The following is a 21,187-nucleotide window of genomic DNA, read 5'->3' as shown; positions in this document are numbered from 1 at the left end:
CAAATTTTGTTTTGTAGATATATGGTCAACCACGCGTGTAAAGAGACCCTCATAATAGCATCTGATGATAATAGACCTAACCCTAAATTTGTTGTTGCTTCTTCGAAATTTCACAATAGTTCTGCTGCTTTAAATGTGTCGTACTCAATTAAGCCCGAGTCACATTCTGCAAACGATCCAGAAACATCATCTCTTGAAGAAATCGGTAAGTAAGAAGCAGCGATTGCCTTGGGGAGGAAAGTTCATCATTCTTGTGATTTTCCTGGCACACACAGTTGAGGCGTCGACACAAACACATGTTGTTGATTTATGTTGATGACATGTTACAGACACACTCATCACTGCTGTTATTTAATAGTAATATAACCTTGATTTGAAAATGTAAGGCCAGGTAAACCTTTAAATCGGACTTAGGCTACATGTATTGATGAACGCTTCAAGGAATACAAAACGTCTCAGGGGACCCTGCGTTTGTCTGGTGCTGATGTTTATCTGTGCTACGGTGAATCATAGCATCTGCACCAGGAACCTGTTGAAATGTTCTTGGAGCTGTTGTTCGGTCCAAAGACCTCCCTAACAAGCTGAAGCTCCCACTTATTGAATAAGGTAGAATTCTGACACACAACAGAGCTCTGGAAATACTTGACGACTCGCCCAGGAGGCATGACTTGGAGTATCTATTGTAATGCTAGTGCAAAAGAATGATGGAAAATATAACACATGGTGATTAAAATAGATTATGTGGCTTTTTTTTAAGGTTGTGTGTTTAAATGCTAGTATTAGGAGGCTTTATATTTTTAAATATATTTTTCCATTTGTTTTCCGTTCTGTTTGAATTTATCTATGCATTGAAATCAACAAAAGCTGTATACTAACCTTTCTTTATAATACTTGATATCTCAATTCTATAAATTGTTGCAGTTTTTTAGAGGCAAAACACCTAAATAACTCCAAGAATTCCAACTAAAGTGTTCAATTAAGAGTCACTACGGATTCATATTGGTGGAGATGAATTTCGGGGACTTTCCCGATGACCAGATGAACCAAAGGTGAAAAACTAAAATGTTTACTGCGGCCTCTCTTGCATCAGCTTCTCATTACCACCGGGCCACTGCTGAGAAACTGCTCACAGTGTCTGAAATATGATCCATAAAGCCCAGTGGCACTATAAAACCCAGAGTCATGGCTGATTTGTGAATCCAATTACCTTCCTGTCTGTAATGGCTGTGTTTGGTGCCCTGATGTTAAGCCTGCTGTCAGCATTTGTCCTTAAGGAGGACGCCAGGACTTTGACTGCCAGTCACCATGAAGGTGGGATGATCCAAATAACGGTTTCTGCTCTATGAAAATGAAATAAAAATAAGCAAAAATATCGAAGCGAAGCAATATGTCTATTGAGGAAAGCAACAAAGGGTCAAACAGAGTTCAGGAAATGTAATTGTTTATGACGCAGACCACACTTCCCACGAAGGACGTTTTTTTCAGTTTCACAAATGTCAAGCTTAACACACTCAAGCATATATTTTCACCTACATAATAAAATACACCTCATCACGCATCAATTAATCTATAGAAAGACAACACTTGATTTGGTTGTATCTTTCAATGTAGGCTACATAGCAATGATATGCAAGACACAGTCACTTATCAAGCACAAAATATAGGTGCACTTCCCCCTCATCCTTGGCTATGAAAGAGCCAACAGTCGCAGAACAGCTAATACGACTCTGAGCTGTTGAAAGAAAAATGCACTTTTGACTTTCACTTAGATTTTCAATTCAGACTCTTTCAGTGAAGAGAAGTTGTTTTAATGTGATGAAAACCTAATTCTCCTGTTTTACTCAAATGTTTCAAATGTTGAAGTCTTCCTCTCCAAGATGCAGCAAGTCCCTCATCATGACCATGTTTTTAAGTCGTCACTTTATAAAGTTCTCCCCCTTCTCAAATCTCGGCGAACAAGAGGTTACGAAACTGATTTGTTATGGGCTCTGCCTCAAGCCAGCTGTAATCATGCCCAACTTTTATACATACAACAATCCCTTGGAGGTAGAGACTTCTGGGATTGATGATGAGCAGTGACGAACCTTGATGCTTGACCAATCACAGCAGAGTGGGTGGGGTCATGGTAAACAAGATTTAATCTCTAGAAAATAAAGTGGGCGGGGCTTAAGTACATTTTCTAATGTAAATATTTAAATTAAAAGAAAGTTTTGTACAAACAGACACATATTTATGAGTACAATAGAGGTCCAACTTAATTTTAAGAGAAAAAAAAAAATCTATATTTTGACTTCATGTGCCAGGCTCCGTTTAGAACTAGCAAATGGGAAAAAAACAACTTTAAATTACTTATAAAAAGCATTCAATCAATAAAATATCAAGTAAAAGCTTTGCTTTTGAGGCACTAACAAAGAAACTACACGTGAAGGTGGCAAACACAGATTGTCACAATCCACAGATTTATGCCGTATAGTTTTCGACACAAGCGACAAAGAGAAGAGGTGACAATATTCTTCAGTTTCTGATTTCACACAGAGAATTGTAGCTGTAAGGAGTATGTTACACAAAAAGAGTGTAAAGTTAAAACAATTACAGATATACTGTAAAACTAATATTAAGAAAAAGAGAAGATTGAATTAACAATAGAAAAAGAAGAAATAATAAAAGTTTACACCTCTGCAGAGCATAAACAAACCAACAGGTTACAAGGTTAATCAAGTTATTGATCACACTAAATTGACAGGTTGGTCAGACCTAGAGAAATTCTAGCTGGACTTTTTTGGTCAAAGTGACTTTTTTGTACAGGTTTTTAAATATTTTGAGTCAATTATTCTTAAACATTAACTTAAGCAATTTTATAACAGGTTCACAAAATTTAAATATTGGCATTTACTATTTATTGGCATTCAAGGAGCAGTTTATTTTCACTGGTACGTTTTAGTGACTGTTTCAGATTAACTTTCGAAAGTCCACCAACACTCACTCAAAGGGGGGTAGGGCGATATTGAGCGGGGGTCTGCTGAAGTTGCCTTCTTAAAAAGAATCATGAAAGGAAAGTTTGGTTTTTAAGAGGGCAAATGATTGATTCAAATTGTGAAAAACATGAAAAAATAAACTAAGTAATGTAATTATGTATTCAAAGCTCGCTGCAAACCCAGAGAAAGTAATCACTGCCCTGCTGTTGAACTCTGCTGACATTCCAAAGTGCTAAAGTAGACAAGACTATAATTTAAAGAACCCAGCAGCAAATTACATTCCTTACATCAAATGCAACCGTGCGTCGTATGACTCCACTTCAAACTGCTGCCCTCTAATGATTCAGAAAGTGAACGGAGGAGGCGAGAAATGGATCAAAACTAATACCGGCAAGTTTAAACCTGTGGCGTGCCAAAAAAACATTGCATTTATCCAACAGCTGGGGTCCGACTTCATAGCAGTAAACAAGCAAGCACAGAGATGCCATTGAGGGCTTACAACCGACCTTTGAGAGCCGTTGAAATTAAATTTCAAAAGTTTCTTCTTTCACTGAAATGGAAGGAAAATACCCCATTAACCTCAACCAGCTTCAGTGTAAACTGGAAAACAAAAATATAGAACTCACATTTCTGAAGATAACAATTTAAAACAAACAGAAAAGACTCAAAAATGAGCAGCATATTTGAAAGGAATGTACTTATTGATAATAGATGGAGAAGACATTCTATTCATCTTCCATTTACTTACAAGAGTAATTAAAATTATCATTGGGAAGAGGTAAAAGCTAATTTCGGCATGTATCACTTATACCTTAAATATATTTTCAGTGACTCAAAAAAACTCAGAGCCAACAGCTAAACCACTTATTATACCTCTCTACCATCCTGTTAGACACTTCTTCCTCCAAAAGTGAAAAAGCTCCATAAACTTAAGCACTCAGTCTCTATTATCCAAGAGTAATGGTTAGTTGCCAGACAAACACTCTCTGAACACTGTCGAAACACGGTCTCATCCTTCCAAACCCTATGTTTTACATCGCAATGTTGGGGTGTTTTATAAGCATAGGAAAAAAGGCAAAGGGTTGTAAATGTCTTGGTTTTCCTGCAATAAATTCCTTTTATCGCCAAGTTACACAGCCAGAAAAGCCTACAAGTTCAACTTGCATACCAATAAAAGTTGGGATCAGACCGGTAATTTATCATCCGACATGAAGGCAAAAAGTATTGAAATCCAATTTCTTAAGCAGCTGTGGACGCAGGTAAATTTTCTGCTGTAGATCAGTACTATATCCCTCTGGTCATCGATCATACTTGCTGCTCTACTTTTGTTTTCTTCTTTTGGCACCGTTCGAAAACAACACCCCGAAACACAGACACTGCAGTGCAGAATTCACAATATTTGATAACAAAATGTAATTACCTGTATTGTGCGAGAGGTCTAAGAATCTAATTTGCTCAAATGGGGATATAATTCATACACATAAAGATTTCCCAACGGGCTTCGGCTCCACAGTACCGACTTGTCAGAGGAACAGACCAGCTTCTGTCCTCATCTGCTCCCCATGTTTCACCAGAGAGCAGGACTTTATTTGAAAAGCTGCATTCCATATCCCCACTGTGGGAACATTTTAGTAGCACTGAATGGTGTGTAACATAAATCATGTTGTGACTGCTTTGAGAATCGAAATCTACTTTCAGGAAAACTTTGCACTGTGTGTACAATTATTTTTTGAAAAACTATATAGATAACCTACATTTTTTAATCAAAAATAGAATGTGTAAAAAGACCCAAATCTTTGTTTCACGAAGCAACATATCTAAAGAATAGAATCATTGAGCCATATAATAAAAAAGTAATTGGGAAACTGCTTGTGTTTACAATTGAAAGAAACGCCGGCAAACATCTTCTGATATTTTATTTGAGATGTTGTCTCCAGGCAGGGGAGTATAGAAGATAATAATAGAAACCCTATGAATTATCATTCGCATAAAGACATTGATTTGGTGACCCAGCGTGGCCAGGAAAACTACAAAAGCTTTTATCACTTTGAAGGAATTTGTCTATAAAAGAACTTGAACTTGAACTAGGAAATGACAACTATTAAGTCGTGCTTTGGTATTTAAATGTGCTTTCAAGTACACTCTGGTTCATCCCTTTAATGATCACCTCAAACCATACTAATAAGTACCTTTGAGAATCGTGGTGGAAAAATGACAAACCATAATTATGATTTAAGTTTAAAAATACATTTGTGTAACTTAGTTCAAAACGACGTGAAGGGTTGTCACAAGAACCAATAGTTTAGTACCGATAAGGTTTAAAAATTGTTCATCTACACTGTTTGAATGTATAGTAGTTTTAAGTTTTGTGAATTATTTTTCACATGTATATGACAAATGTTTCCCTCTGTAATTTGCATCTATATGGAAAACAATGTCACCATCACCACCTTTTGAATGTGAAATGATTGATTGTTCGTTTTCTTCACTAAATAAAGTTTAGTACTTCAAAGTAAGGCTTCTTTATTTTAACTAGTAGTATCGAAGTATGGAAATAAAATGTTCTCGTATTGGTATTGAATACTGTAATCTTTGGTATTGCGACAACCCTGACATGGCCTATCAAATACGTTCAAAAACAAACACTAAAACACAACAAACACAACATTTGCAGCAGCCACTGTTTTTGTTTTGAAAGGGGACATGCCTATAAGTGTAGGAATGAAAAGTAATAAACAAGCAAGTCCCACTGGTTTGCTAGGTATGGTGTCCAAAAAATGTTGCTGAGTCTGGAGAAATTCAATGTAAGTGTTAAAAAACAGTCACAAATAACCGGACACTTGGTTATTTTTAATGACACATAAGCTGGTATTTCACATCAGTTATTTGTTAACTGTAAGCAAAAAAAACTCACTATGTAGATGATCCTGTGACACTAGAGATGGCAAAAAATAAGTCACTATTTTGGTATTGCATACACTTTTAATTTACTGGGACAATTTTTTAAAGTAGAAATAATTCAAGGAATTTGTCAATTACTTTCTATCTCTGACTTCAGTTGGCTGACACATCCTTTTAACCATAACGGGAGATATTAAACTGTTCTAATTATGGTTTTGTGCTTGGAAAAAACAAGTTCTATACCAGATGCAAGGACCTCCTCAGCTGACAGAGAGACAGAATTAGATACCAGGAGCTTGGATCAGATGTCTGAGTTTATTAGAATCTGCAAATTAAAGAATCAAATTGTTAGATGTGTTTTTAATTGCTGCTGCGTCTCTTCGTGTGGTTCCCAGCCGAGAGAAAGCTTAACTCATCATGGCTCCGACATAATAGGAGCCATGTTTAGTACAGATTTATTAGGTGCTATTTGTAGAATCACTCAAAAATACCAACATCATTCTCTTGCTCATGGGCATTTCTTCTCAGCTCCACTTTTTACGAACAAGTTCTGCAGAAATTTGCGCTTTTAAGACATTTTAAGAAATGTAGAAAAGATGTATACCAAATCTCGAAGTGAACAGCGTAATCGTCTTTCTTCTCAAGGCTTACGTTTTCTCAGAAGTTTAAAGAGAATGTCAGCAGGGTTTAACACGGCAGCACTTAGGACACAATCCAGGCTCAAAGTACGCTCAAACGGAGCAAGCAGAGAAAAATAAAGTGGATTATAAATCATGCGGCAACCGAACTTTCTGTTGCAGGGTCTTTAACTCTGATTTCGGGGTTTCCCTGTGTGGGGGTCTCTTATCGCGAAAGTGATTAGAAATGAGGAGCTCTGTCACCGATATGGCTGGAAGTCTCCAGAACACTCTCCTCACACTGCCAAGCTCCAACAGCTCCTCTGTGCATGACTGGGGCTTAAGCGGCGACTGCTGACTCAGCTGATCCTCAAAAGTTCTTTGGTTGGAATAAATGGGGAATTCAACCATATTACACCCGTTTTACAGCTATTCATTCACCACGTGTCCCCTGCCTGGACACCTTTGGAAAACACCAGTCAGTATTTTTATTTATGGGTCCAGAAATACATATGCAGTGGCGGAAGTCACCTTGACCCAGAGGCAAGCCAGGGGATACCTCAAACACATTTGTTTGTTCAGGTACTCCATAATTTGTCTGTTCAAATTAAATTAATTTATGTTTTGTTGTTGTATTCAGCCACCTTTTTTCAACGTATAAAAAAAAGAAACGTAAAAGCTTTTAAACCTGGACTTTATTTCACTAGTGGCACTACATTATTTATGATTAGCATGCATTGATACTGTCCGCAAATTTCCAGGTGGTTTAAGAGTGACAGAATTTAAACTTTAATGTTTGGTCATCATCGTATACAAAACTGACCTGATATGGGTCACGGTATCAGTACTTTTAACATTTCGCTAAGAAGTCTCAACGGAAACCCAGAAATTGTCAATAAGGCTATTAATGTGTTTGCCTCGATATGTGTTGAACCAAAAGATTCTGGTTTCATACAAAGACTATGGAAAATCCACATGATAATCTACCATGTAATGAGCAGATGGGCACTCTACTTCCAATAACAAACTAATTTAAACAGTGGATTATGTAACACCATATCATAACATCTGTTTTCAGACAATGAATACAATTTCACAAGTTCCTTAAGTAATTTAACAGTTAAATTATGTGCAGCCATAGTTTCAATCCAAAACCAATCCCAATGGTTCGTGGCACACTAAATATAGACTCTCATTGACGAGGCCTTTTTTGTGTTACCACATTTCCACAACCTCATTTCTTTTTGCGCTGACGTGTTGCCATGACATTCTAGCGAGAGCCATGCAAAATACTCAAGACCACATGTGGTCAGGCAAAACCAATTATAAGTTTTGAGTGTGCAAAAAGTGCCTAATTACAGGGTATTGTACAGTCATCTTTCCCCATTCTGAGTCTTGATCTGTTCTGCAGTCAGATACAGCAAAGCCAAAGTGAGTTGAAATACAAAAGCTCCCTCTCAAGTACTCTATGAGCAACCTTTAAAGGATGTGTGCTATAGAAGAGATCATCTCCCTGCACCATTAAAGGCAGTATGAAGATGTACTTATTGATCAGAGCGGCCACAATTGTTTGAAGGTACACAGTGTGTTTGAAAACCTCTCCTTTCCCAGTTGTCATGTGGATGCACTCAACCCTACTCAGTTTGATTTACAATGCACTTGTGCTTCTTCGTAAACAAACGTGGACAAACAGAACTAACATTGACCACACTCAACCATTAAAATAATGACTTCAAAGACTTTATAGAAGTAGAGTTTATCCCACATGCTACTTATCTTCATTTGAAGTTTGAAGACAAGCATGGCCAGGTTGGGAAAGCAGATTCTTTCAGTCAATCAGAAAAGGTCAGTCACAATACAATTGATATGGGGTGACCTTTACAATACATACTTATTAAGCCAGCAGAACAGCCAAGGGAGATTTTTTGGTGGAAATCACAATTATGTCAGATTTGCCTGTATACGGGTGTATTAGGTAATACATCAACATACCCAAGACACTAAAAGCCATCAGAGATAGGAATGGTCAGTATCAATGAGTGTTATCTCTCCTGGAAACTCACATCTTCTGAGTTTTAAGAATACAGATATGTTGAAAGAGCCGAAAGAAATCCAGTTTAAATGACTCTCAGCGTGCAGCTTTTCACATCCTTAAAGCTTATACGCGAACCTAAAGCTCAACATGTGCTAGTTATTTCCGTGATTGACAGTTGATGGCAATTTCAAGAGTCACACAACTGTCAAGTAGTTTTCACACTTAATCAAGATTAGCTGTCCAAAGTGGGCATCTTGCTGTACTCCATTGGAACATGAACGAGGATACGCTGATTGAACAGCTTGATTTAAGTGAAGTTTAAAAGTTGAATCGGCGTCATTTGAAAAAAATACTTTGATACATTGATCTAATTATCAAGCAAAAACTGATCCAACTGTGAGCGCAAGAGACATTTATACAGAACCCAAGTGATTTTTTTTAAAGCGAATCAAATTCACTGTCAAAAGAAATGACATGCTGTGAACATAAAGTCATCTAAGATACTAGTTTGACATACTATACCTGTATATAGTCCTGACACACTTGTGGCAGCAGAGGCCACTATTGACATCGAGGAAATAGAGATTGTTGATTTAAAATGACAGATCTATTACGTTATCTTAAATTCGTATATGATCAGACATTGACATTACACATATCTTAGCCCTTTCTCTTCATCTAAGCTGCCCACATCAAAAGAGATCAAAATAATTCTGTAAAAAACATTTAGAATTGTTTACGATGACTATCTTACATACATCTACATCTTTCATTTTGCTTGTTAAAGCCATTTGTTGGAAAACCCCTCTCCTCATTTCCTTCTTCCTTTTTTTGTGAGTGTGGTATTTTTCCTAGAACTTTGACATCATATTCTATAAATGAATTTAAATGATTATAGATTGAATAACATACCCTTTTTAAAGGCATAATAATAAACGTTGTTTTTTTGTTTTCAAATTATAATAATAAATAAAATGACTTTTTTAGGAATAATATACAATAAGATTAAAAGCTCATTTAAGAAGGTTATCATATTCCATACTTTATTTGTCCCTTCCTTCTATTGGTTAACAGTAGCAGTATATATTTGGCCCCTGAGGAAATGTAATTGCCCACCTCTGCGCAGGAGGAATATGTTAACCATATCTGATATGTTTATTTCCAACTTAACAACAACAAAAAAATCGATCCAAGCCATGTTAAACGCAAACAAACCAGGGGATCTTCAATCGTTTTTTAACATCACAAGCATGGAAATGGGTGAAGACAAGAACTTAAAAATAGATGAAGCACTTCAGAGAAAGCATGATAAGAATAAAGATGATACTATGCGGAGTCCATCACAGCAGATCCAGCATGTTCAGATGCGTATTTCTCTCTATATTCTTAAACTTTATCCCTCGAACGTCTCTATTGTGATCTGCAGGAATTAAACCTTTACTCTTCTTCCAAAAACTGGCATAAACACACTCTGACGCAAGCGTTGATCCTGTCGTTATCACAAGTAAACGCCCGACAATAAGGAGCTGAAAACATCTGTCAGCTGCTGTTTTGTTTCATCCCCTCGCATCACTGTTGAGAATGAAGTGGTCGTGCTGGACATCGACCCCCATAGCAACACGACATCAGGATGGGAATGAGGGGAAAAGATAACGGAGGTAGAAAATGTTTAAAAAAAAAAAAAACTTGAGATGCGTTACCTGTGTACTGCAAGAGAAACATTGTCCACAGAGAGCGAGATTCGGCTCCGGCAGGTCCCTCTAAGGACTGAGAGAACAAGTAAAATCCTTAGAATGGAGGGACGGATCCAGTCCACTCTGCTCGGCAGACTGGACTGCAATGAGAGCAGTCGCTCGAAACGGGACCTTTTAGCTGCGGCAGACGCGCCCGCCCTCGCGACGGAGCCGGAATACTAGTGCGCGAAACAACTGTTTGGACGCGGGAGGCTCCCGTCGCCGGCTCGCATCTCCCTCTCTCTTCCTCCCTCTCTCTTTCTCTCTCTCTCCGTCATCGACACATTTCCCTAAACTGTCATTTTCCTCGACATCCCCCCCCGCGGTGCAGCAGAGCGATCGACGCAAAATATTCCTCCCCCCCCAATAAAAACTTTTGACAGTTGCGCTTTCAAGGTGTCATTCTGCGGCTCCGCCGGTTGGAGGAGGAGACGCATGGTTCGAATCCCAACGATTAAGGATGCAGACTGTGGGCGACAGGCATTCCCCCATCCCTCCTCAAGACTCCACCGACCTGCATGCTCAACAAGGAATATTTTGTCCTGATGTTCATCTCTTACAGCGGGTTTTATTCATGAAATGATCATAGTTTCCAAATTGTTGACTCATTTTCTTCAAGATTTAAGTCATTTATGTAAACAAAGTCGAAAGCATCATTTCCATCCTTGGGCTATGTTAACTGAAATTGACTAATGTATTCACAGTTCAAACGTGGAAATTAATATGATATTTTGGGGGTTGTTTTAAGGATCTTAGAGGTAGAGAATAATACAATTTCATATTTTGTGTGAAAGCTGGTTTTGTGTGTAATTGTTTGTTGTTTAATTGTTATGCTACTTACTAGTGATGGGTTGATGATGACTTGCTGTACATTTGTAAATGGTCAATCCTTATTTATAAAGTACTTTTCATGAATTGAAGACACTGTAAACAGTACTAATGGGTTGATGAGGACTCATGATACAGCTTTGTAGTGAAGATAAAGCATCACAATTTTGAAAGACCACTCATTTATTCTGTACTCCTACCACAAAAAAAACTGATGCTTAAAGTTTCTGATTCTGATATGGAACTTTCTGCTTATGTTTGGCTAGATCATGGCATTATTTTCAAACTCAGAGTGCCATCTATATCATGGTACAGTGTCTTCACTACTCAGTTGTATCATGAGGCCTCATCAACCTAATACTCCTATTTACGTATTGTCTTATTATTTGGCTGCGTACTACCATGTATTAAAAGTAATTTATAAATAAGGAATGATACATGTACTTCCTGTTTATATTGGTTATGCAAAAGTGACTCATATACTTAGATGGCTTCTTTTTAGATGCATCACTGAGTAAAACCAAACGGACATCCAGTTTATTCATCTCAGTTTGCTGGATGAATAAAATATATAAAACAAACAACTCCATTAGGCTCCGCAGACATCACATTGTTTGTTGCCGCCTTCACCTTTTTATAGGCTGAACAAAACTCTTTGATACGCAGCGGAAAAGCATGAACATTGAGTTGGATTTTCTTGAATAATACAGAGATTTCCAAAGAAAATTTAGTATATAGCTTCCCAATGTTTCCGCAGTCTCCTCCCAGTTTGTTATGAACAAGTCCCAGAGGCATCGAAATAACTTCCTTTTAAGAAGCAGTGGTTCTAGTCTGAGTCTCTACTGTATGGCTAAGGAACCCTCATGTCTAAGGTAGCCACCCTTCTGATTATAATTATATGATTATAATGAAGTAATTCCACCTGCTTTTGTCTTTGACCATCCCAAAAGTCTAAAGATCTACACTCGCCTAAGACTTCAAGACCAAGGGCTACATCCTCGTCACAGAGTATTAAATGGGGTTACTAGTACATGTCTGATACAATCTTTTTAAATAAAACATAAACTGCACGGACCACTTTTTAGTATGAATAATTAAATCTTTTGCACAAAATACCAAAACCCTTTGCCGCTTAACTGCCATTTTAAGGGAATAAAGCACAAATTTCTTCTAAAAGTCATTACAATTCATCACTGCGTCAGAAAAAAGGACTTTATTGACATGTGAAGGTTTTTATTTTTATTAAATGGCCATAGTTTGAGTTTTTATACATATATTTTTTACATTTTTTAATTTGTTTTGAAACTACTTTTAATTGCTCACATTAATTCATCAAGGTATTTTGTGACCAATGCTATTTTTAGATCATGAGCCTCGTGGGTCGCCTCAAGTGCTCCTCCAGGGCACCCATGTGCCCCGAGGGTTCAGCGTTGGTGACCCGGAGTAGACTTACTAGTAAACTGAGAGCGTTTGTCTTTTTGTTTACACTTTTTCTTCACCAGATAAAGACTAATACGAAAGCTTTATTACTGATGTCTCTGTACCAAACTGTCACTAATCACAACAAGACTCCTAGTTACTGGAACTCCTTCACCTGTATAAAACCAACAATGTATTCCAGGCTTTTTTGATTGCGGACCATTGTGTTTGATTTAATTTCCATCCTGGCTGTTTCACATCCGGCTGTAAAAGCGTTACGAGAAATCTGAGGGTCTCGGGGCTAATCAACACCACATTTGCCCGAATCTGAAAGGGAATGCGGAGGCAGACAAACACATGGTAAATAAAACAACTAAATGAATTGAAAACTGAATTAAAAAGTAATGTTTCTCGTACCATCTGATGATGTCTGCCTTTTTTTTGACAGAAAAACATTGAGTACATGTCAGTTTAATCGATAGTAATCATAAAACAAAAATGCATATACTTGATTTAGCACAAGCTCTCACCCACAGGAAATAATCCATCTCTTTGCACCCTATCCGTCATCGAACATCTCTCCGCATTTTTAAGTTATTCCAGATCGTACGGAATATTTGCCAAGAATCTCCTGGCTGAAAACTAACTAACAAGTCTACTGTAAGTCACACTTGATATTAATAAAACTGACATGAATTGCTTTGGGGTCTTCAGTCAACAGTGACTTCATTTTGAAAGGTTAATTACACAAGATAAACACCATTATCTGTCAAAGGGTGTCAGACAGAGGACATCCTTGCTGGCAGCAACACATTCACACTCACATGGCTTACTTCTCAATTTAAATGAACAGCACACAACTATGCCATTGCCTCGTTGCAATATTTAATTGCGTAAATGTAACCCAAACAGCGGTTCAGTCTTACACATTTGCATTCACCTGCTTCAAAACAACCATGAAGGGAAAGATCTTCTGGGTAATTGCTAGCACAGATGCCCCACACGAATATCTTTAAACTGCCTCGAGAGTCAGACACACCGTCACTGGTAGAAAAAAAAAAAATGCATGAGGAAACAATTGAGGTTGTGTAGTTCATGTTCACAGGCCACGGAAGTGTTAGAAAACAAATATGCACAGTGTCAACCTATTTTCCGATTCACTTCCACCACACCAATGCTTCAGCAAACATGATTTCAGAAAGGTTAATAATTGTTTTAAAAATAAGAACATTAACAAACCTTGACTTTGACATTTAAATGAGTTTTAAATCCTCAGACTTGAAGACTTTTCACTCACTAGATGGAGAGAGAGAGAGATATAGATAGATACTTTATTTATCTCCGTAGAGAAATCACATACTAGCATTCTATATAGCATACATATACCATACTATTGTGTCATATTATAATGTATCGAGAAGCTAGAAATGTTATTTTATATACTGTACATTATGTACACCCGGATTACATTCTGAAAACTCAGATAGGCTGTTGCCATTACGTGTGACCACAATAGTATAGCCTTGAATTTGGTAGATGGAGTTGTAAATGCGGATCTAAATAAAAAAACAAAGAAAGATATTAACAAGACAACGGATATGATATATAGTACCTTTTTTTAATTAAAATAACGCATATTGAGAAATGGATAGAAAGTAACAAGAAGAGAGAATCAGGTAATAGATGGAAACTCACTACAACATGACAAGACAATATAGAACGCATCTTCCTCCCTGAGGTGGTAACTATCCGTGTCTAACTAAGAACCACTGGGCCATATAGACCCGGTTGCTTCATCTCAATGATTAGATTTAAGAAAGCACAAACACGTATTTGATCATAAACAGACAGAAGCACGCACCGTTATTATCCAGGAGTTATTTGTCATTTGACATCAAAAATGAAAAGCCACCCATTTGATAGCTACCATTTGCACTGTCCACTATTTCATCAAAAGAAGCCAGTTATAAATAAACCAAATGTTTTACAGGCAAAATTCAATTACCTCTGTCAGCGACAAGTAATGAGTAACAGCCAGTGCTCGCGCTCATTCAATTTCAGTGTCCTAGGGGAATGATGTTTGTCTAATGTCTTGATTTTTTTTTCTTCCCTTTTCTAATAATGATGTTCTTTCTGTGCCCTGCTAAGTGGAGCAACACATCCGACTCTAGTTCTAATTTGACTTGTGCTCCTGCTCCTTTTTCATGGGTCATGCTTTAAAGTGTCATGGTGACTCTTCTGCCACTTTCAGTTACATAAAGCGACTTTGAAGTGATGTGTGGACACTTGGTCCATCTTAAATAATTGGACACTTCTGTTAACATTTGTGGCGCTGAATGGAAGCCAGTTGCTATGCTTGCATTACGTTTAAATTCAACCCAATACAGTTCCTTAGTAATCTGCAAATTCATTGCAGGTCTACCCATATAATATATGGTTTTTTTTTTACATTTTGCTAATGCAACATGTAAGTTATTACCCCAAACCTGATTTGTTTCAACATACACAGATCTCAAGTTATTTATCTCATCCATTGTCTTATAAAATGCCTTGATGTCAGACACCGGCAGAACAATACGTAATCTAGTGTCATGACATTGTTTGTGTGTCTCATTGTGTTGAACATATAATTTGAACAAGCTTACGATGCCAATTCTAAATTACAGAGCCTCCTAAATTATGACAGTAAACCAAATGATTGCCTTCCTTTGACATATATTTATATGTTAACAGTTTTGTTTCGGTAAATTAAGTTTTTGCATTTTCTAGATTTGAAGAAACCCGGTTTCAGTTTTCATTTTTATACGGTAAAATAGAGGTTCTGAAAAAAGACATAACTTCAATTGTACCTGCAAATCTTCCAGGGTCTTGCTTTTTTGCCAATTTGTTTCTTTTTGCATTGCTTACTGCATATTTAATTTATAGTAACAAGCTGCAGTCAGGAAAGCCAAAGCTCATTGTAATTCTTTACACAGATAAAAACAGGAGATTTTAATTTAATTTTAATTTATAACAGTAGAAAAACTTTGCAACACCACAGGCCACCTTACTTATGGTGCCAACAAATAAGTGAAATCCAATGACATAATTCTATTTAGTTATGACTGATTCGTCACCACAATACGGCTTTTAAATGATAGATATATGTTGCTATGTCAAAAGTGAGCAACAGCTGGGATTCCTTGGCTGGGCGGCAAAGAATTATACTGTAAGAGCTGTTCAGGTCACGGTTACTAAGAGGGTTATTGAGAGGCATGGGAACTAATATGAAAAAAAAATGTTTGCAAGTTAAAATAAATGTGTTAAAGTAAATGAAAAACGTAATGATCACTACTTCGTGGATTACTTTAATGCGGTTTCAGAACGTAATCCTTAAATTGTCTGGAAATCTTCAACCTTAAGCAATGGTTTGTAGAGTTGGGTTGAAATGAGGTCAACTCCAATCTTTACGTGAAAGAAACAAGCTGAGGTCATCCGAATATGTCTTTTGTGTAAAAAAAACTGTGAGTCTTCAGTGAAAGCTTCAGGGAGATGAGTCCAACAGTTATTAACAAACATTATAGAATCATTGGAAAACAAACATTATATGTATAAAAAAAAACAGCAGAAGTCTTAAGGAATTATCAAACTCGGGTTGCAAAAAGGAATTATTTTTATCTTATAGAACCCTTAGCAGACCAAGAGAAACTGTGTCTAAAAGAAACAACAAAATGCTAACAGGAGAACATCTTTCCTAAATGACCTCCGTCTTATTTGCTTAATCACCTTTTTTGGTCATAGTTTCCAGTACGATTGTCATGCATATTTACGAATAATAGTGAAAGCACATTGTTTTTATCACCCAAATCAACCGACAAAAAGAAACTTTCAATTAATTTGCAAAACACAAATTCATTGTGTCCCATCAGACTGGGATCTTCTCCAACATGACAACTGGAATCATTTTTTACTCAGCTCGGGTTGCTAGATAAATATGGCGCTGTCAAAAACATTTCCGTATTAAACAACCTCCAGATTCAGCCACCAGTTCCATTTTCAGCTGTTGACATAAATTCTTTGTTTGATTTGTAACATCTTCTCCTATATTTGTACAATTTAGATCTAAAAATGCAAATGCAAATTTTCTTAATATGCTACCCAAGCATTTAAGGTTTGAATCTTAAAAAAAAAGAAGCAAATCTATAAGCATTGTTCATTACATCACTTAAACTTTTCTTTAAAAAAAAAGATTTTGTTCTCATACAAGTGATTTTTTTAAATCACACAGGGCAACAACAAGGATCAGCTTGGTCTCCTGCCGAGCATTTTCAATTGAGAGGACAATATAAAAAAAAAGGAGTAGTTTAAAGTGAGAAGAATTCTCTTTTAATTTTCCCAATATCAATCTATGGTGATATCATAGATTTAGCTTTAATTTAAAAGGGCTTTACCAGAAAAAAAGACATTCAGCAATGGAATATGCCACAGTGTAGTAAATTTCCTGTCCTCGGCATTCTCTCTAACCACCTTTGACTCACATCTCCCATCCTTCTTCGTTTTCTAATTACCAATCCACTCCTTTTCACTTTTCTTCAATGTTGTTCCCTTGCTGGTGGAAAGAAAATGATCATCTGGACAGGAAAGGTTGAGGTGACTCCCGGCTTAAGTCACACCTCATTAACTGCACTTCCAAATGTCCCATGTTTGGGTGGATTCTTTCTGGGATGAATTTAATGACTTGAAGATGTGACAAGAAACCAAAAAGGCTGCGTCTAAAATTAGATTTCGGTTGGATAGAACATTTTTCATGGATATCAAAAGGATTTTTTCTTAAGAATATTTACCCCTAACACCTTTGTGTATTATCGTCAATCCTAACTTGCTTGCAGGTACTTCCGATTGTCTGACCCCGAATAGTGGCTTTGGTTAAAAATAAAAAAAGTTTTCCCTCACCATAAACACAAGAATCAGATTATCCATTGAACCCTTAATCCAGTGGCCTCTGATTCACCACAAACTTCTGGACGCTACAGGAACAACGGTCTTGGATACACGAGCGTAAAGCGGCTGTAAACCAATGTCTGATAACAATATTTGAAAGACAAATATACAATATTGCAGTAAAATAACACAGAACCTAATAAGCAACAGTGTACATTTGGTCTGGTTGGAGCATGAGTTTCAAATCTTGGCAACTATAGTACTACAAAGGTTGAAGCTGTTTGGTCAACAAAATCAAAAATTCTGATCCAGATATCCGGGATGCCAAATACCCAGGTGCTAAAACAAGGTCATCAACATTACACACATTGTGCTAAAAAAAAGATACAACACAGTTAAATAAGACATGTGAACACTTCTATATAAAAACAAGTTGTTGTTTCTAGGTAAAAAAAAAAGGAATGACACCTTTGAGTCGTTGAAAATCTTGAAAAGATGCATATTACAAGGTTTACTTGCATAATATCCCAATTATTACAAAATGAACTGTAAAGAGATTTAGGAAAAGCAACATTTGAGATGCCAAAAATGTTGCTTCACAACTCAAAGGACCAATTAGCTAACCAAAATACTTCAAATAATTCTTCCAGTTTGTATATTTGTTTCAACTGCAATCTTCTTCTGTCAATTTCATTGACTTTCATTCAAAGTCAAACCTCTCCAATGAGGGGGTTACCGGAAATTCCCTAAGTGGATGACATGCTAACACAGCTGTTCAGTATGCTTGTAAGATTTTAAGGTTAATATATGATGCAAATTAGAAGGATCTTCACAGAATTAAGTTTACTGTTGCAATGTCCTAAAAACAAAGAATACACTTTTTTAAGAATAAGAAAACGTCAATATACATATTAATTGATAAGCAACTCAGGAACACAACATGTATGAACATTTGAATTTAAAAATGGTGAGCCGTCCCTAAAATCGAGTGAGTCAACTCAAGGCAAGTGACTTTTCAGTGGGACCGAGGTGTAAAGTGATTTATTTCATACCGTCTGCTGCCAAAATAAACATACCGGTCTCTCCTCATCTACCAATATTATTACAGTGAATTCATATTTTTCGTCATATTTCCTTGTGTTAGCTTTCGGAAACTTATTTTGTCTTATGTCAGCCTGTCTCGATTCTCAGCCTTTCTAAAAAAAATTCCATACCGTTTCTTGAGGGTTTTATATATTTTCTTATGTTTAAGTCTTTGTTTTAGTACATCTATAGGAGCCTGGCCTACTATTTGGAAAGGACTGCTTTGATAAAACTGAAATATGAAAGTGGCTGCATAAGTTCCAACATGTTGCGTAAGCACCGTTGGAGAAACTTTCATCGTATAAGTCAGAGAAAATGTATTGAGTTTCCTTCTATATCATATACTTCATATGTCATCTGCTATTATTCATTTTGTTCTTTCATGTTGTTCGTGCTGACAGGCTGTCATTTACCACAGCTATCTTTAAATAATCAACCCAAAGTTCATTGAAACAATCTCCGTTCACTAGGATTTAAATGAATGCTTTATACATATCTAGATAGTTTTTACTTTAAAAATTATTTGTTTTGGTTTTTTTTATTTACGTTTAAGATGTATTCACCACATTTGTTCATTTTTGTGTTGCATTATTGTCTGCAAAGGAACAACTAAATCCTGCAAGATCTTTGGGCAAATTTCAGTTAAAAAAAGCAGTTAAGACTTTTTGCAGTACTCTGACAATACTACAAATATATCCTTGTTAGTATAGAATCGCAATATATTTTGTCATCATCAAGTATCGTATGGACAATTTCCTGCTAATACACACCCCTATTTGCTAAGGATGTGATGGATGACAGCTCTATACTAAATAACTATGATAAGACAAATGTTTGGCACTTTGTTCTTTATTTCTGAAATATTTCATATTTACAGCACCTCAGTTATTACAATATAGTTCATCAAAAATATAGCATGAATAAAACTGTCCATTGAGAGCTCGAAAACAAGAAAACGCTCTCGCAAGAAGAAGTAGTTGCTTTATCGTTTACGTTAAATTTGTTCACACAGACGACAAATCTGGTATACTGTATCAGGTTATGGTGTTCGCTGAATGTGTTATTACATCCTATCCAATTGCAAACAGCCATGCATTGGGGGTTGGTGTCTGCAGAATCTGATTAGTTCATCCAGTCCTGTAGGGAAGGCACCAGCTAAACCCAAATCATCCATCACACCCCGTGTCCTTTCCTATTGTCTGCGAGAGTCTAACCAAATTAGTTTCCTGTGAATACAACAGCTTTAATTCAAGTTTTAATTACCCGTGAACATCCAGGTAGAAACAGAACAGCTTCACCATCTCAAAGTCTGACCTGAGATATCTTTAAACTGTCCAATGATCCTGAATGGATGGAGAGAGGATCCCAGATAATTAAACTTGCCAAAGGCACATTTAGGAGACACCTGCACAGACAATGGTGAATAAAATACGAGACACAAGAGCGCGTAAAGCAGACATACAGGTTTCATTATCAGTGGATCAAGCTCAATATAAAGCAATATACAAGATCTAGAAGAGGGTGTTTTCATCGACAAAGGTGCAGCATTGTGTCTTTCTCTATTTTTACAATGATAATTTCACATATGGTAGCAAGAGTCTTGCGGTTCCATTTCCCGAGCGGAGAAGATTACTGGTGTAGTCATCAACGATATCTGTATAAAGGGCAGGAAGAGCAGGGGGAAAGCAGGGCCCATCCTTGATGTTTGTTGTAGTAGGTGTAAACAAATCAGCTTTTTTTTCTATGTAAGCGGAGCTTCAACAAAGTAATTCTGCCAACATTCCATTTAGGGGAGAATGGATAAATTGTAAAGTGTATTCACCTGGAAATAAATCTATTTACTCCCTTTTTTCTCTAGCCCTTTAAACAAAAAACAACATGGTGCTTATAATAAAGAAGCACATATAATAATCAAAATAAATGTGTAATTTTAATTTATATCCAAATTTAACATTGACCTCAAATCCTTGTGTTCTCAAATACGAACAATGACAATAGAGTATTCACAATGTATTACTGTTAAACAAGATGGTGATTATGTGTTAAGAAACTTCAACTGACTTGCAATATTCATGAAGAGTTGAGAGCTCTATTCAAGATTACCATCACTTGTGTGAAACTGAATATGTAATGGTGGCTCTTATTTTAACAGCAAAGGGTAAGTGAAGCAGCACGCTCCTCTGTTAATAAGAAGACATGTTCCTGTGCAACAAAAAATACTTCTCACAATAAAATAATTTCATATAATTTGGTGGATTCCAAATGAAGTATCTGTTGGTCAGATGGGGCACTTATCTAAAAGGAGAATTCCGAAAAAGGCTGCAATACTCAATATAGAGAGATTTAAACGTATACAAGATAGCCCGTGAAGGTCAAAGGCTAATTGAGGGTTTCAAGTCTTCCCTTTAAAAGAAAGCACCCATACAGAACAAGAGGTGACTTCTATTAAACTAGAGCTAAATGAAGTACATGTCCACATCTTACCTGTGGTTCCACTTGACCTGAAGTCTTTGTGCATCCTACCAAACCACCGTCAAGGAAGATCTTGGTGTCTGTACCTTTCAATAAAATCTGTTTTAAAAGAAAAGAAATATGTATTCATAAAGCATATAAAAGAGTCTTGGTTGAATACCAAATCCAAACTAAAGATTCTAGAGTGAGATTTATACACTCGTC

At 36.6% G+C, this 21,187-nt stretch overlaps 1 protein-coding gene across 2 annotated transcripts in view; it reads right to left on the bottom strand.

The window, feature by feature from the left end:
* The window catches only part of enox2 (ecto-NOX disulfide-thiol exchanger 2), a 161,279-nt gene that overhangs the window by 109,032 nt on the left and 31,060 nt on the right, over window positions 1-21,187 (bottom strand). Inside the window, exon 3 of one of the 2 annotated variants that reach the window (XM_087799682.1) lies at window positions 20,996-21,082. In XM_087799682.1, coding sequence (XP_087655808.1) covers window positions 20,996-21,029 — 34 coding nt within the window. In that variant the 5' untranslated portion in view covers window positions 21,030-21,082. Of the gene's footprint in view, window positions 1-10,228; window positions 10,370-20,995; window positions 21,083-21,187 lie in introns of those variants that run through there. The other variant, XM_087799683.1, reaches the window with a different exon arrangement.

Source organism: Callionymus lyra, chromosome 9 (assembly GCF_982586985.1).
Source record: "Callionymus lyra chromosome 9, fCalLyr1.hap1.1, whole genome shotgun sequence".
Taxonomy (NCBI): domain Eukaryota; kingdom Metazoa; phylum Chordata; class Actinopteri; order Syngnathiformes; family Callionymidae; genus Callionymus; species Callionymus lyra.
This window is presented reverse-complemented; position numbering and strand designations above follow the sequence as displayed.